The sequence below is a fragment of the Aedes aegypti genome, chromosome 2 (genome assembly GCF_002204515.2).
Source record: "Aedes aegypti strain LVP_AGWG chromosome 2, AaegL5.0 Primary Assembly, whole genome shotgun sequence".
In the NCBI taxonomy this organism is placed as follows: Eukaryota; Metazoa; Arthropoda; class Insecta; order Diptera; family Culicidae; genus Aedes; species Aedes aegypti.
The window spans coordinates 393,133,366-393,148,542 of NC_035108.1; the positions used below are offsets into that span (position 1 = coordinate 393,133,366).

Here is a 15,177-nt window from a genome sequence, read left to right on the forward strand (position 1 = left end):
CGTCACAAGACTGAGGTGGTGGTGGTCGCAAATCCGAGCAACGGGCGCTTATCTCGGTAGGTGATTGCACCATAGAGTCCAAGCGATCCTTTAGGCATTTTGGGGTAATGATCGATGACAAGCTCAGCTTCGCTAGCCACGTTGAATATGCCTGTAAAAGGGCTATAGCGGTACTTGCGGAGGGAACACGTCTCCTGACAATATAATCCAGATAATGTGTGCAGATATTCAGAATTGAAATGCGGTAATTACGGCTGTCACTCACATTATGTTAGAATTACAGCGCTTATGGCGCGCTGACCAAGAGTTGACTGCGGAGGATTAGCCCTGCCGAGGCTGGTCCCCTGTAACCATTGCTGAGGTTGCCTAGGAGAAGCAGTTTACCTAGGCTACTTCTGCTACATGTGTTAAGTGTTATATGGATTAACTCCTCCCCGAAGGAATACCATAAGGTGGATCCGGAAAGATAAGAGTCTAAGGCCAAGAGTAATGTCGTTGCACTCTAAACACCACTTGGGCAATTCAACAAGAACTGCTAGTACAATTACTTACTTTACTTTTGATGGCGCTACATCCTTCAATTCATGGCTGCTAACCTCCAGTTTCTCGATCCACTTCCGGGATCCTGCTCTAGTTGGTCAAACCACCTAGCTCGTTGCGCTCCTCTTCGTCTTGTACTGGCCGGATTCGAGGTGAACACCATTTTTGCGGGATTGTCCGGAATTCTCACAACGTGTCCCGTTCATCGTACCCTTCCAGCTTTGGCGACTTTCTGGATACTGGGTTCACCGTAGAGTTGCGCAAGTTCGTTATTTATTTTTTCTCCTTCATATGCCGTACTCACATACTCCGCCAAAGATCGTCCTAAGCACACGTCGTTCAAAAACTCCTAGCGCTTGCAGGTCCTCTCCGAGCATTGTCCACGTCTCATGCCCGTAGAGGACTACCGGTCTTATCAGCGTCTTGTACATGGTACACTTAGTACGGATTGCATGGTCTTGTGGAGTCCGTAGTAAGCACGACTTCCGGCAATGATACGTCTTCGAATTTCTCTGCTGCAGTTGTTATCCGACGTTATCAATGATCCGAGGTAGACAAATTCGTCCACCACCTCGAACCAGTCTTCCCAAACGAACACCAAACACGTTGGTTCGGGCGGTTTCGGTACTCTCTTTGTACTCTGTTTTCGTGTGCAAACCGAAACGCTCGAAACTGAACCTAAACCCAAACATGTGTAAAGTGAACATCGGTGTAAACGCCGGTTCGAAAACCGGTCCATTTGTACCTCGATTGCAACCGTGGTTCAAATTTTGGTGTAAATCTTTGGTTGCATTCATGCTTCAGAATGATGACACAAACGGAGAGACAGAAAATTGTTGGTATCCACATTTATCAATTTCTACTTATCGTGTCTTGTTGTTTGATATAGTAAAATCGTTGGTTTTTTCATAAAGTTATCACTGAATGTTACTCAAAGTATAGATCTCAATTGATCTGCTTAAATGAAATATTTGTTCAAGCCTCAAGGGTCTTGCGATTTGAACCACGAAATTCCATATATGATCGTAGAAATGTATCCGCGTGGATTTCATCCGTTCTCTGTCTGCCTGCTTTGTGCCATTATTTGAACCCAAGTTTGAACCGAAGTACACATGTACCGGGCTCGGTTTGATACACTGGTACAGAGACGAAGCGCGTTTGTGGTTCAACACAAGTTGCAATGTTCAAACCAAAGTTGCACATCGGTTCGGTTCATGGAAAGACTGTCCCGAACTCATCCCCGTCAATCACCACGCGTCTGCCAATGCGAGCTCTTTCGCGCTCGGTTCCTCCAGCTAGCAGATATTTCGTCTTCGACGTATTTACCTTCAATCCAACCTGTTCTGCTTCACGTTTCTGCCTGGTATACAGTTCAGAAACCACCTGGAACGTTCTACCGACAATAACCACGTCGTCAGCAAAACAGATGAACTGGCTGGATTTATTGAAGATCGTGCCCCGCATGTTGAAGCCCGCCCGTTTCATAACACCTTCTAGCGTAATATTAAACAGGAGGCAGGAAAGACCAACGCCTTGTTGAAGTCCTTTGCGTGTTTCATACGGGTCAGATAACACAGCGTAACAAAAATGACATTTTTGCGTGTCTCAAGAACCAAATTATGTGTCTCTAGTAGATTTGGGGCCGCTGAATCTGTTGTCGTTCTCAGAAATGTTCCAGCACGTCACAATTTTTAGCTAGAGGTCGCCAAAGTAGTATAAAACACTAGTTTAAGTGATGTTTACATGAAATTTAAAGTATGATTATTCAAACTTGTTTGTGATCCAAAACAGTAAACATGCAAAATAGGACTTCAACTTTTATTTTAGATATAATTTGGTTGAAATTGCACGATAAAATTAAGTTTAAATCGATTTTTTCAACATGCTTGCAGTCTCCATACAAAACTCTTTGTTTCTCTTATATGGCAAAATGCAATACTTTTCTAAAACAACTTTTGAGCATCGATAGTATTATGTTATACACATAAAGTTTGAATTCTGTGGCAAATTAAGCGAATAAATTTCCTTACAAGCTGGCAAACTTGCATGCAAGTTGACTGAAATAGTCAATTTTTGCATTTTAAACTGCCAATATCTCAAAAACTAGACGTGCTGTGGTATTCTTGAAAACGGCAATGGATTCAGCAACCCTTAATTAAGTAGAAAACGGTATTTTGATGCTTGAGACAAAAACGTGTTCCGCAGTGTAATGCATCCGATATCTTCACACAGCACTGTACACTACCCGAGCAGAAGAAAATAACTGCTGAATACCAAATTGAGGTATTCCATACCAGATAATTTCCAATACTTACAACCTGAATGAGCCCTGCATAAGAGGTAAAATAGCGTTAGCGTCAGCGTTAGCGTAGTTACGGTATACTTCGTAGATTGGATACTAGCAACAGTAATGTTTCGTTTGATAATTTCATCCAGACCGCTTTCAGAGACAAGGCTGGGGAAAAAGCCTTGACCCAATCTTGGACAATATTACCAAACTCATGAACATTGCTATTCCTGGCCACGCCCATCTTTACCGTAACTTGGGATAGGGGAAGGAAATGTTGATGTAGCACTTACTTAATGAGAGGTCACCGACTCAGCGACGCCCTCATATTTGCTATGGAGGAGGAGGTTGGGAAAGGTATTAGGTCATGGTTCGCCTGAAAAGCTGGCGATGACCCAGAGCATTTGTTGTTTATGTTTTTTTTTTTAATTTAATCTTTTGAAAGCCGGCAACCAAAAGAGAAAACAGTGCTTAATTAACTGTAGTGATAATAAGTTTTCTGTTCAATAACATACAAAGCAGAACCGATCTCTCTAGGGTCATCGGTTATTTCTGAAAAAAGAGAAAAAAAGAAAAAACGAAAAAACAAAAAGAAAAAAACCCGTTCAGAATTTGTATGCGGGTGGTAACAGTCGTGCAAGCAGAACGCCTGCATAAGAGGTAAAATACCTCAAATAATACCTTAGGCATATTCTACAAATACCAAGCTGATAACTAGATCAGGTATTGTAATACCTAAATAACACTTGAAGGATTTTCATATAAAAGTGAAATTTTTCAATACCTCCAGCAGTCCTCAATAGCTATCGAACACCAAAATGAAGTATTTTTAATTGTTTTAACCCTTATTTTTAAATACCATTATAATACCAAAATGAGTTATTGACAACTGAATAATACCTAATTATGGTATGATACTAAAATATGGTATGCATAAGTTATTGCGAGTTATTCTTTCCTCCTCGGGTATCCATCGTTGCCTTGATCAATCTAGTCAGTTTCCCGGGAAAACCATTCTCGTCCATAATTTTCCATAGCTAGCTTTGAGCTTTGAGCTAGGCCGCTTTGAAATCGATGGCTGGTGCGTAGGGACTTGCTATTCGCGACAATTTTGGAGGATCTGCCGCAACATAAAGATTTGGTCTGTCGTCGATCGCTCGTCCACAAAACCGGCTTGATAACTTCCCACAAATCTACTTGCCAGTGGCGATAGACGTGGCTAGTACTATTCATGGGCTGGTTTCAGTGGGTTGTCGTTGGTGCTGCATCCCCAAACTCCCTGAGTTATCTTCTCAGGCGTCTGTTTGTAAAAAAAATAATGTAAATGTTAGGTCTCCTTGGGGCCTTCCTTAGCCGAGTGGTTAGAGTCCACGGCTACGAAGCAAAGCCATGCTGGAGGTGTCTGGATTCGATTCCCAGTCGGTCCAGGATCTTTTCGTAATGGAAATTTCCTTGACCTTCCTGGGCATAGAGTATCATCGTACCTGCCACACGATATACGAATGTGAAAATGGCAAGTTTGGCAATGAAAGCTCTCAGTTAATAACTGTGGAAGTGCTCATAAGAATACTAAGCTGAGGAGCAGGCTCTGTCCCAGTGGGGACGTTAATGCCAAGAAGAAGAAGAAGAAGTTAGGTCTCCTAATGATTCTTATTTCGAACGTTTCCACATTTTTTCCTCATATTCCGGAAACATTGATTCAAATTTCGAACAGATTTACAATTTAAAATTGAGAAGACAATAAGGCGGTTGGGTATTCTTAATTTCTACATTCTACATTTCGACATCTCTCCCTTTGTTGATGATTTCTTCGGTCTCATCATTCTGCATACATTTTCAAAATCCATATCCCGATATCCTCCTTATCTCGATGTGATTTTCATTCCTGATTTTGTCTCTGTATGTTGATGTGCCCAATATCAAAGGTTACTAGACAAGATTTTAGGGATTCAATACAATTTGCGAAGACGAAATGACGTCTGTTTGTTTTTAATTTTTCTGGTAATAAAATGATTTCCAATCTAGTATTCATTAAAATTTTGTTCTTTGTCTCTATCTCCCTCATCGAGATTCCTTTGATATCGAGATGTGGAGAGTCGAATGTATTTATCCATACACTCAGGCAAAAATACTATGAATATCCATTATTTTCCCTTATGTTTATTTGCCACAAGAAATCGGTATGTATTTCATTGATACACCTTATGAATTGATCTGAATCATGCCAATGGGGTGTCTTGCTTTTTTCATAAAACAGCATTATGAAAATTGAAATAATAATTTAAGAATTTCTTCTATTAGCAGTACAAATCACATTAGTTTTTATGACACTAATTATTATTCCACAGTTTGTTTTTTATACCTCGTGGACAATACATTTCATTCTGAATATTTACAGAATTTCCTGTGTGTTCATTTACTTAATATTAGGTAACTGATTTTCTAATGTGTGGAAATCGAATTTCCACCTACTTTGTCGTGTTGCTACTCGATTTACAAAAATATGTAGTAAAGTACTAATGCATATTGATCTGCCTCGCGACGAAGGATAAGAATTAAATTTATACACGTTTTTACAGCCATTTTCTAAAGCAAAACAGATAATAATGAAATATGCAATACATCAGATCCCAGATCAGATTTTATTAAAATATCCTTTTTCTATGTTTTTTTTACAATTTCCAAGACAATTTCCACCTTTGTTCATTGCCGTACTTCCTTCCCCCGTAACTAGACAACTTATTAACTTTGAAAACATCCGAACAAATTGATGGTGCTGCCGTACATAAATCCGCAATCAGCGTCCAATACAATGCTTCCAATTGCAATTTTTCATAATAACATCCTTATGAGTTTTTCACACTAGTCACAGCTATGTGAATCATAAGGTGGCCTAATGAAATTGATACTCTTTAATGAGGTCATCATGCTTCGTAATTATGCTTTTCATCGAACTAATATGAAATCCATAATAGCCTTATGAAAGATGGTATCATTGAGGAAATGACTAATGACGGCAATGGAAATCATAAAGCGTGCAATGAAATTTGTAAATGTTCATTATATTTAACTATTTTCTCAATTATGATTACCATTTTAACGATATGAAATCCATATTAGCCTTCTGAAATAGGTTTTTAAAGATTTTTCAATGCTTCATAAGGGAAAATTTATGAAATTCGTTAATTAATTTGCCTGAGTGTAGGATATTTTATTATTCAAACGAGCTTCTAAACGAATCTATGACAAAAGGTCGAAGGACAAAAGGTCGAATGACAAAAGGTCGAATGACAGAAGGTCGAATGGGCAAAAGGTCGAATGGACAAAACGTCGAATGGACAAAAGGTCGAATGGACAAAAGGTCGAATGACAAAAAAGGTCAAATGGACAAAAGGTCGAATAGACAACAATTTAGGAAGAACCTATAAAGCTATACTCTTTAGATAAAAGAAGCAAGTTATCACAAGCGCTACAGCTAAAATAGACGCGAAGAAAACTAGCATATTTTCAGAAAGACCATACTGAGGGAGGTTCAATTTCAGCTGGTCAACGATCTTTTCGGGATCAAATTGTGTTAGACTTTTCAGGGCGTAGTGCATCCAGAGTTACTGTGTACGTGCTGTAGCCTCATGTGCAAGAGCCACATTCCTTTCATGCTCACTCGTGCACTGTACATTTTGAGACCTATGTTGGTGTTCCTCGCTTTTTTTAGGGTAATTTCTCAATGCGTCTCATGCGCACCGTCACTCGCGTTGTTCAAAAACACAATAGATGTGAAGACAAAATTTTGAAACGAGAATCGAGATTGAAGCTTCCGGATCGCGCGTCTTCGACCGTATCATGTAGACCATCTAGACACCTGCATAATAAGGTAAAAATAGCTGTAGAGACTCTTCGTTACTGAGCAGTTGTTTTACAACTTGGATACTGATGGCGAGCGTAGCACCGAGCAGCGCATGTGTTGAATCTCCCCTAGCGCGCGCTTCCAGAATGTTTGTGAACCTAGCGCAGCACACTACGATTTTGATGCGTTGAAAAGCGGTTTGGTTGGAGACTCGTTAGTTCAATTATGTTCTCCTGGTAATTACTCTATGTGCACATAGGATGCCGAGTGCTGGAATGCACTGCGTCTGTCATTCAGATTATACTGGAATTATAGCATCTATGGCGTGCCGCCATGAGTTGACTGTAGAGCAGAGGGTTCGCTCTGCGGAGGCTGGTTCCCTGTAACATTGTTCAAGGCGGCTAGGAGAAGCAGTTTGGCTAGGCTTTTTCTGCTGCATATGGTAAAGTGCCCTCTGAAATAGAGTCCAAGAGGAATGTGTTTTTTTTTGTTAAACCTCCATTCGGAGCATGTGTAGATTTCAGATCGTCGGTGGTACGACATCACACCTGCATTCCTTGAATTACCGTTTTGACTCATATTCCGAACACTTAAGGTCAACAGAGACTTCAAATGGATCTGATTGGTATAAATTGGCTGATATTTGTGTAAATTTTAATTCCTTCGCAAAGTCTAACGGTTACCTGTTGGGTGTACCAATAATAATGTTGATTTTATTAGTTTTAGTATCGTTTTTACGTAAAAGTATGGAACAACATTTTGACTCAAATGCCGAACACCTTGTTCATTCTGTCTCATATTCCGAACACCTTGATTCAAATTCCGAACAGCAGGAATAAATCGTATTCAAATGAATAATTTGGCAAATAAATAAATGTGAGCTTGTTCTACTGGTCTCAAACTAGAGAATCATCACTACTCCCACGGTATGAATTATATTAGAGACGTTAAAATTGAATTGCAATTGACTGCCATTTCCTTGTTATTTGATGACATATTTCAGCGAAACATTTCAACCAAATCGCCATACAAAAACGAAGTGTTCGGAATATGAGTCTGTTCGGAATTTGAGACAAAACGGTATCTTCTAACGATTCGGGTTGCAGATCAAATTATCAGAAAAGCTCTCAGTAAATGCTAGTGTAGCTGAGAAGCAAACTCTACCCTAGTTGGGACCTAATTCCAGAAAAAGGATGATTATTTTTCCCTGATGCTAATTTAAATCAGTCGAAACCAACAGTCAGATAAAACTCTAATGCATAGCCCTAAAACAGCAAAACTTCAAAAGAAGGAAACCCCTTTGTTAGAAATGCAATTGAAATGCTCATAAACACTGTAAAGCATGAAGAACAGCCGATATTTATAAGAAGGCAACATTTCATTTGAAAAAAACAGGCAAGATGTAAAAGTGAAATCTATGAAGAACAGTCGATGTATAAAAGAAGGAATAATCGTCGATACAAGTGTCTAAAACAGTAAAAAATCACTATAATGTATAACTCCAAAAGAACAGCCAATGTTTCAAAGAAGGACAAATCTCTGTTGAAAATGTTTAAAATAAAAAGCTAATCATAATTACTTTATGCTTTGGAGTATCAAAATAATAACAACCGACATTTAGAAAATGAATCTTTTGTTTGGAAATAATAGCATTGATTCAAATTATTGCTTCAAACGATAGTTCTGAAGAACAGCTCTCATTTAAAAGAAGGAAAAACTTCACATGAGAAGGGAGGAATTTGTGATTAAAATTTTAGCAACTGAGTGTACGATAATCCTTTCAACGGTACAATTTGGACCTTTCGTCCATTCGACCTTTTGTCCAGTCGACCTTTTGCCCATTCGACCTTTTGTCCATTCGACCTTTTGTCCATTCGACCTTTTGTCCCTTCGACCTTTTGTCCATTCGACATTTTGTCCTTCGACCTTTTGTCATTCGACCTTCTGTCCTTCGACCTTTTGTCCTACAACCCTTCTAAACAGCTAGCTTTTGACCAGAAAATATTGTAATATTTCGAGGGATATGTTTCTCTTACAAATTCGAGTGCCCGGAGTTCAAATAAGAACAAATAAAAGATATAGGTAACTATCAAACGTTTATATTATTTTCAATGGAGAAATTTATTTTTTGCCTTTTATGTCTGACACAGAATGTTAGTCGTTAGAGTACCCCATTAAGAATGTAATCACATGCGTGAGGGCTATAAAAACCAAACAAAAAACAATTGATCTGCAGTGTAATGTGTCACTTGTGACTTAAACTTGTTGAGAGAACGGTTAAAACATATCATTGAGCCAAACGTAATTGCAACGTAGGTGATATGCGGAAATGTTGGACGTAATCATATGTCTCTTCAAATGAGTACAGGGATAAAAAAAAACTCTAAACCTGTATTTTACATTACTGACTGAGCCCAACTAACAAAATAACAATAACAAGGAATGTCATCGTTCTTTCCCATAAACTTCCGGTCACTGAACAAAAAGGGTGTTTCGTATTTGAGACAATGACATTCAGAGGAAATTAACTCGCATCGTTTTACAAATGTTCAAAACCAGTTACTTTAAGGAGAATCAAAAAAATAGATTTGAGTATTGCATTCTTCGATTCTACCCTAATTACTTATCTTTCGACAGTACGCGTATTAAGACTACCACTTGTGGGCTTCTTCAGTGTCAATTACTCGCATCCAACGATACCGAAAAAGACTAAAAGTGGTAGTCGAAATACGTGTACAGCCAAACCTCTTTTTACGCCCATAATTGGGTGAGCGTAAGTTGGAATTCGGGGCCCAGATAGCCGTAGTTAAACGCGCAGCTATTCAGCAAGATCAAGTTGAGGGTCGTGGGTTCGAATCCCACCGGTCGAGGATCTTTTTGGGTTGGAAATTTTCTCGACTTCCCAGGGCATAGAGTATCATCGTACCTGCCACACGATATACGCATGCAAAAATGGTGAAATATTTAGAATGGAAGATAGGAGCAAGTGAGAGATATACAACTACAAAGTACGAGGAAAGGGACGGGCCTGGGATTGAACCCATGACCTTCTACATATGAAGCAGAAGCGGTAGCCATCAGACCACCAACCCCGTCAACTAATATGAGTGTGCTTTGTTAGGAAGTCCTCAATTAAATATTGTTGCAAAGATTGCCTCAAGACAGATCTTCACGATAATGATTAACTTTCTAGTAAAAACCGTGATTTTAACATAAAAATCAGTCAAATATTGAAGCATGTCTTGTCTTTAAATCCGGACACCTCATGCAAATAATGTCTTTAAATCCGGACACTTTTGGTACGAAATCCGGACAATTGTGTTACAGCTGCAATATCCGTTTGATTCGAAAGGAAATAATATAGACACGCAAATGAATAATAATCACTAATAAACTTTATATCTGCGTTTGCCCTACAATGGCAAAAATAATAGCATATTTGTATTGGTTAGTTAATATTAGTTTGATTACCTACCTGAGCTGATGAATATGTGGCTTACACTACATCAGATGCGGCTTGAACTGTTATTATTGAAGACATAGACTATTTATTGATCAATCAATTGAATTCTGATAACTCACTACGCTATCCACAGTTGTTTTTCAAGTTTTCATTTATGTTTTCTTTCAGAAAGCTCACTTACACTAGTCAAACGAGGGTTGTTAAGACGATGTCCGGATTTGAAAACACTGGCTCGTAATCCCGGACAGTCTTTTAACGCACCGATAAATGTATATTTCCAGCATATTCAACAATAGTGGAGTCACTGAACTTTCAAAATATCTTTTTTCAAACACTTTTTGCGGGGTAAAACGCGCCACCTGATCTCGGCGTTAGTCGTTCGCGCGCACGCATGCGCAATCATGTTTGCAAATACGTTGCATACATAAGGGCGTTTGATCAGATGTCATTGTTCGATTATAGTATACATGCTGATTCGAAAAATGTGCATTTGTAAGGTTCAAATTGGCACGTAACTACAGCTTGGCATTACGTTTGCTGGAATTTGAATTCAAACGGCTGTTTTGGTGATATGAAATAGGAGTGGCCATTTTGCCCCAGGAGTTGATTAAAGTTTAAGTCCCTCAATACGCTTTTTAAGGATAAATTCAACATTGTTTTCGCATGGGATACGAACTATGGGAGTGCACAAGTCGATTCTCGGTAATAGTTTCAAGAGCTTTGTTGTTTATCGGCCTGAAAAATGACCTAGAAAATAATACAAAATTACAATGAAAACAGCGAAAAACGTTTTTTCGAGTTTTTCACGATTTTTGCCAGGATACACTTAAAAATATATATAGAGAAGCATTTTAATACATTTTCCATTATTTCGGGTAAAAAACAGCGTCCCAAAGCACGCCGTTCGTTCAAAACAAGGGTGGCGCGTTTTACCCCAACGGCGCATTTTACACCCAGTTCCCCTCCTTTTTTTATTCTCTTTGTTGTGCTCAGAGGTTTGAACCCTCTACGCAAAAATGTAGTTTATTTTGAAGCAATGTTCAAGCAAACCTATCATTGCATTGTACTTTTTAGACATCTTGAAACACTGTGATTTTAAGTGAATGATGTTATCTGATTCTACGCAATGTATTGCGTGAACTTTGATCTTAAGTTTTAATAATATGTAGGTTTATTTATTCCAATGAATATGATTTATTGGAAGCCAGCATTTCTAATCTTTAACTATATTTTAGCCATATTCTTCCAGTTGATGTTTTACTTGTTTTACCATTACCACATTAATGCTTTTGAGGGAAGGACGCACCTCGCTTGATCACGGAATAACATGTCACCTAAGGTGAAACATCTCGGAATCCAAAGATGGCCACCACAATGGCCGACTTGTGCCCCTAGTCATGTTTTTAAAGGTACTAAATCGCAACGTTGGCAACGTTTCTGATCTTCTTATTTTTAGCTTTCTGCTAGTGAACAAAGCTAAAATAAAAAGTAGACTGTTGTTGAATGTTGTTATTCGCAAGATTTGTGCCTTTGAAGTTTAAGTGCAATCTTAGAAGTTGATTCCAAACTGTTTTACCTTAATGTTCATTATTAAATTCTATCATCAAACAGCGAAGTAAGGAAAAATGCCTTTATTTGGTCAGACGAATAAGTGCAGATTTCTTAACATTCAGAACAGCGCCATAATTTTAAGGTATGAACATTATAATACAAATTCAAGTATTTAAACTATCGATAGCTTCGGTAACGAGTCAACCAATTCTCAACGTCATCCGTTGCACGAGTGATATTTTCTAAAATCCAAGCGGCAAAGTGTAAATCACTTGTTTAAATAAATTCGTTGAACAAATCACCACCGCCTAGACAACCTGCTATTTGATGAGTAAACGAACAAATTATCTTACCGAGCACATCCTGTTGCGGGAACCACTTCGAAATTCTTATGTTAATTGTTCCGTTCAAATCCACTTCACTGTCGCACTTCCACAGAATGTCATATTTCAGCGATTTGAATGTGTCGACGAAAATCTTTAAATTCTTCTGATTTATTGAATCACTACGAATCAGCGTGCCAAGACTGAAGTAAATCACTCCATGGCGGGATTTATCCATGTATTGCTGCAGCTCATTCGGTAACGGTTTCGGTGGTTTCACGTGCAGAAATCCCAGTTGAATTGCTTGTGGTACGATTGGTCGAATGAATCCCATTGTTGGATCAACGTTGGTCATCAAGAAGTCTATTCGATGCATCAACTCCATCGACTTGGACATGTTGCTGCCGAAATTCCGCTCTATTATTCTATCATACTTTTCAAACTCTCGAGGCATTAAGTAATAATCAGTAATCAACCTAGTCACAACTGCTTCAATTCGTTGGAAAAAGTTTGGATTCAATGAGAACTTGTGGTTCATTTCCGGATGGGCAACTACATTCATAACGTTTCCGATAACTTGATGGGCCAGCGTAATAGAATCGATTGAAGTGACCCCAATCATAGGCACATTGAACAATTCGGCGAATGCAAAGAACGGGGTCATTTGGAAGTATTCTACTATCAACACATCAAAACGTTCATCGTTGGCATTCCGGATCAATGCTTGCACTTCCGGATGAGCTAGTTCCGCCTCGATGAATACTTTTGTCACATCTAAAAGACCCTTTGCAACGTCAAAGGAATTGCAATTCTGTTGTCTTAACTTTGCCACATCAAACATTTCTTCCATTATCTTGTGCGCGTAGTTCCAGTTGATTTGCGTTATGTTGGGATTATCCGTTTCGAAAGGATCCGGTGTCATCATCAAAATTGAATGGCCCCTCTCAAGCAGTCCTCTCACCAATGCTTGAAACACTATCTGATGGCTTTTAGCCGGGGCAGGAAATATTGCCAGTATCCTAGCGCCATCACTGACTCTGGCCATCGCCACTAGCACTAACAGCACAAAGCATCCTGGAATCTGCTTGGCCAACATTTTGCCACACACCGACCGCGAACAATTGCAAACTCAAAGGTCCATCCGGTTGGAGATTATGTTATATATTGAGTGGAGGCGAGTGTTAGCCTCGTCTATCTTCGAATCAGTTGCCTCCAAAAATTGATAAGTATCAATGAGTACAGTGTGCTGTGAAAAAAAATCTGTGCAATGAAAAAGGAAATCACGATTTTTTTTCCAGCGAACACACCAAACTAAACATTTTGTTCTGTCTTCATGCTGACCTTCAAAATATGAGATGTTATTGCCTTTTTTTCTGTCACAAACTGTAGCTGTCGATCATGCGGGTCGTTTTTTTGCCACTACAAATCCATCTCAAGCAACCGAAATCTCTCGCATTGCTCTCTGAACAGCGAGGTGCTAATGAGGGCGGATAAGTACGAAGCACCTCGAAGCCATGCCGCATATGAAGAGCTATCGACCAGAGTGATATGTTGTGCTTATCGTCGATATATTGGGATTGTCTGTAATATTTCCTTAAGAAAAATATATTCTTTTTCTTCTTTTGTTCGAATTTTCTTATGCCGCTTGCTATGAGAATCAAAACAAAAAATCTTACAATATACAGTGTTGTCTAGAATACCGTACTTTTTGAATGATGATCTCTCTATTGAAGGGACTATCAAGTAGGGGAGGTATCGAGTTACAGAACACAAAACCAGTGCAACTGCGATCCAACGAGCCATCGAGGAATACCGTTTTGATTCATATTACAGACAGCTTCAAATTCCGGACTCTCCACTTTGTATGGGAAACATTTCACACGAAATGTTTCCAATTTTAGCGTTCAAAAGTTCTCATCTTCGAGGCACGTTTAAAAAAACATTTTCCATACATATCTATGGAAATTGATAATGCTCAACTACCCTAGACATCTCTCTAGTTGTTGGACGATTGCACTTGATGATTTGACTTTTTTATTATTGATTTATTTGACCTGTCCGGAATTCGAATCGAAGTGTCCGAAATATGAGGCAAAAGTAAGGAAGCGTCCGGATTAAGAATCATGAAAAATCCATACATTTCTATTTATTAACAATTAGTCATGTTTCATAATCGAAATCTTTGCTCAGCATTTGAAAGTTAAGGGGTTTGAAGGTTCGATAACGTGAAGGAATCATACGGAATGATTTATTTACATGGTTTTTGATGAGTTACACTTCACTGAGGCCTTAAGTGTCCGTAATATGAATCAAAACGGTATTATATTTATATTTGGAATCTCTGAGACAAGTTCGAAATTTGAGTCAAAATAGTGGTACACAATCTTGAAAAGATTACAGATTACAGATTATTGGAAAATATTACAAAATTACTATTCAAATTCCATTCAAACCATCCATTTAATTCATAAAACATACTGTTTGTTACATACAGTATGTTTTATGATTTGAATGGATGGTTTGAATGGAATTTGAATAGTAATTTTGTAATATTTTCTTATTTAAATTGTGAAATTAAAAAAAAAACTTATACACATGCACTACCCTTCTACACATATTCGTCCCGCGTTCCATAAGCTCTACATAGAACATGGGACAAATAGGTGTAGAATGGCAGTTACACATAGTTAAACGTAATGTATTTTGAATATAGTGCTACATTTCCCCGAATGTCGTTTCCCCGAACGCCAGTTCCCTGAAAGGTGATGCTGTTGCATTAATAGTCTCCAGAAACTGGGTGATGAGCTAGAAAGAACGATAAGCAATCAAAAGAAGAAGGTGTTTAGTCATTTTAGATTTAATACACATTGCCAAAAAATCCTATCATATTAGAAAGGGTGCTGTATCTCAGCTTCTGGTAGTCCGAGTTGGCTGAAATTCGAATGACGAACTACAAATAACTTGAAATTTTGCCTGTAAGGGAATTATTACATTGCAATCATTTTACATAGAGTTTCAGAGGGTTGTTCAAAGACAAAAGTAAGTAACCGAGAGACTTTTTAATTTAATTCAAAAACGGTAGGTCGTGGGAAGTTGGTGTGTTCTGCAAATTTGGGTGACTTCTGAAATTAAACAACTTTTTGGCGAAGGATGAACCATGAGCTCGCCC

At 38.5% G+C, this 15,177-nt stretch overlaps 1 protein-coding gene across 1 annotated transcript in view; it reads right to left on the reverse strand.

Annotated features, from left to right (window-relative positions):
* The window catches only part of LOC5570357 (UDP-glucuronosyltransferase 3A1), a 57,220-nt gene extending 44,050 nt beyond the window's left edge, over window positions 1-13,170 (reverse strand). Inside the window, exon 1 of the mRNA XM_021847016.1 lies at window positions 12,039-13,170. Within this exon, the coding sequence (XP_021702708.1) occupies window positions 12,039-13,104 (1,066 nt within the window). The 5' untranslated portion in view covers window positions 13,105-13,170. The remainder of the gene's footprint in view (window positions 1-12,038) is intronic.
* Between the last annotated feature and the right edge of the window lie 2,007 nt (window positions 13,171-15,177).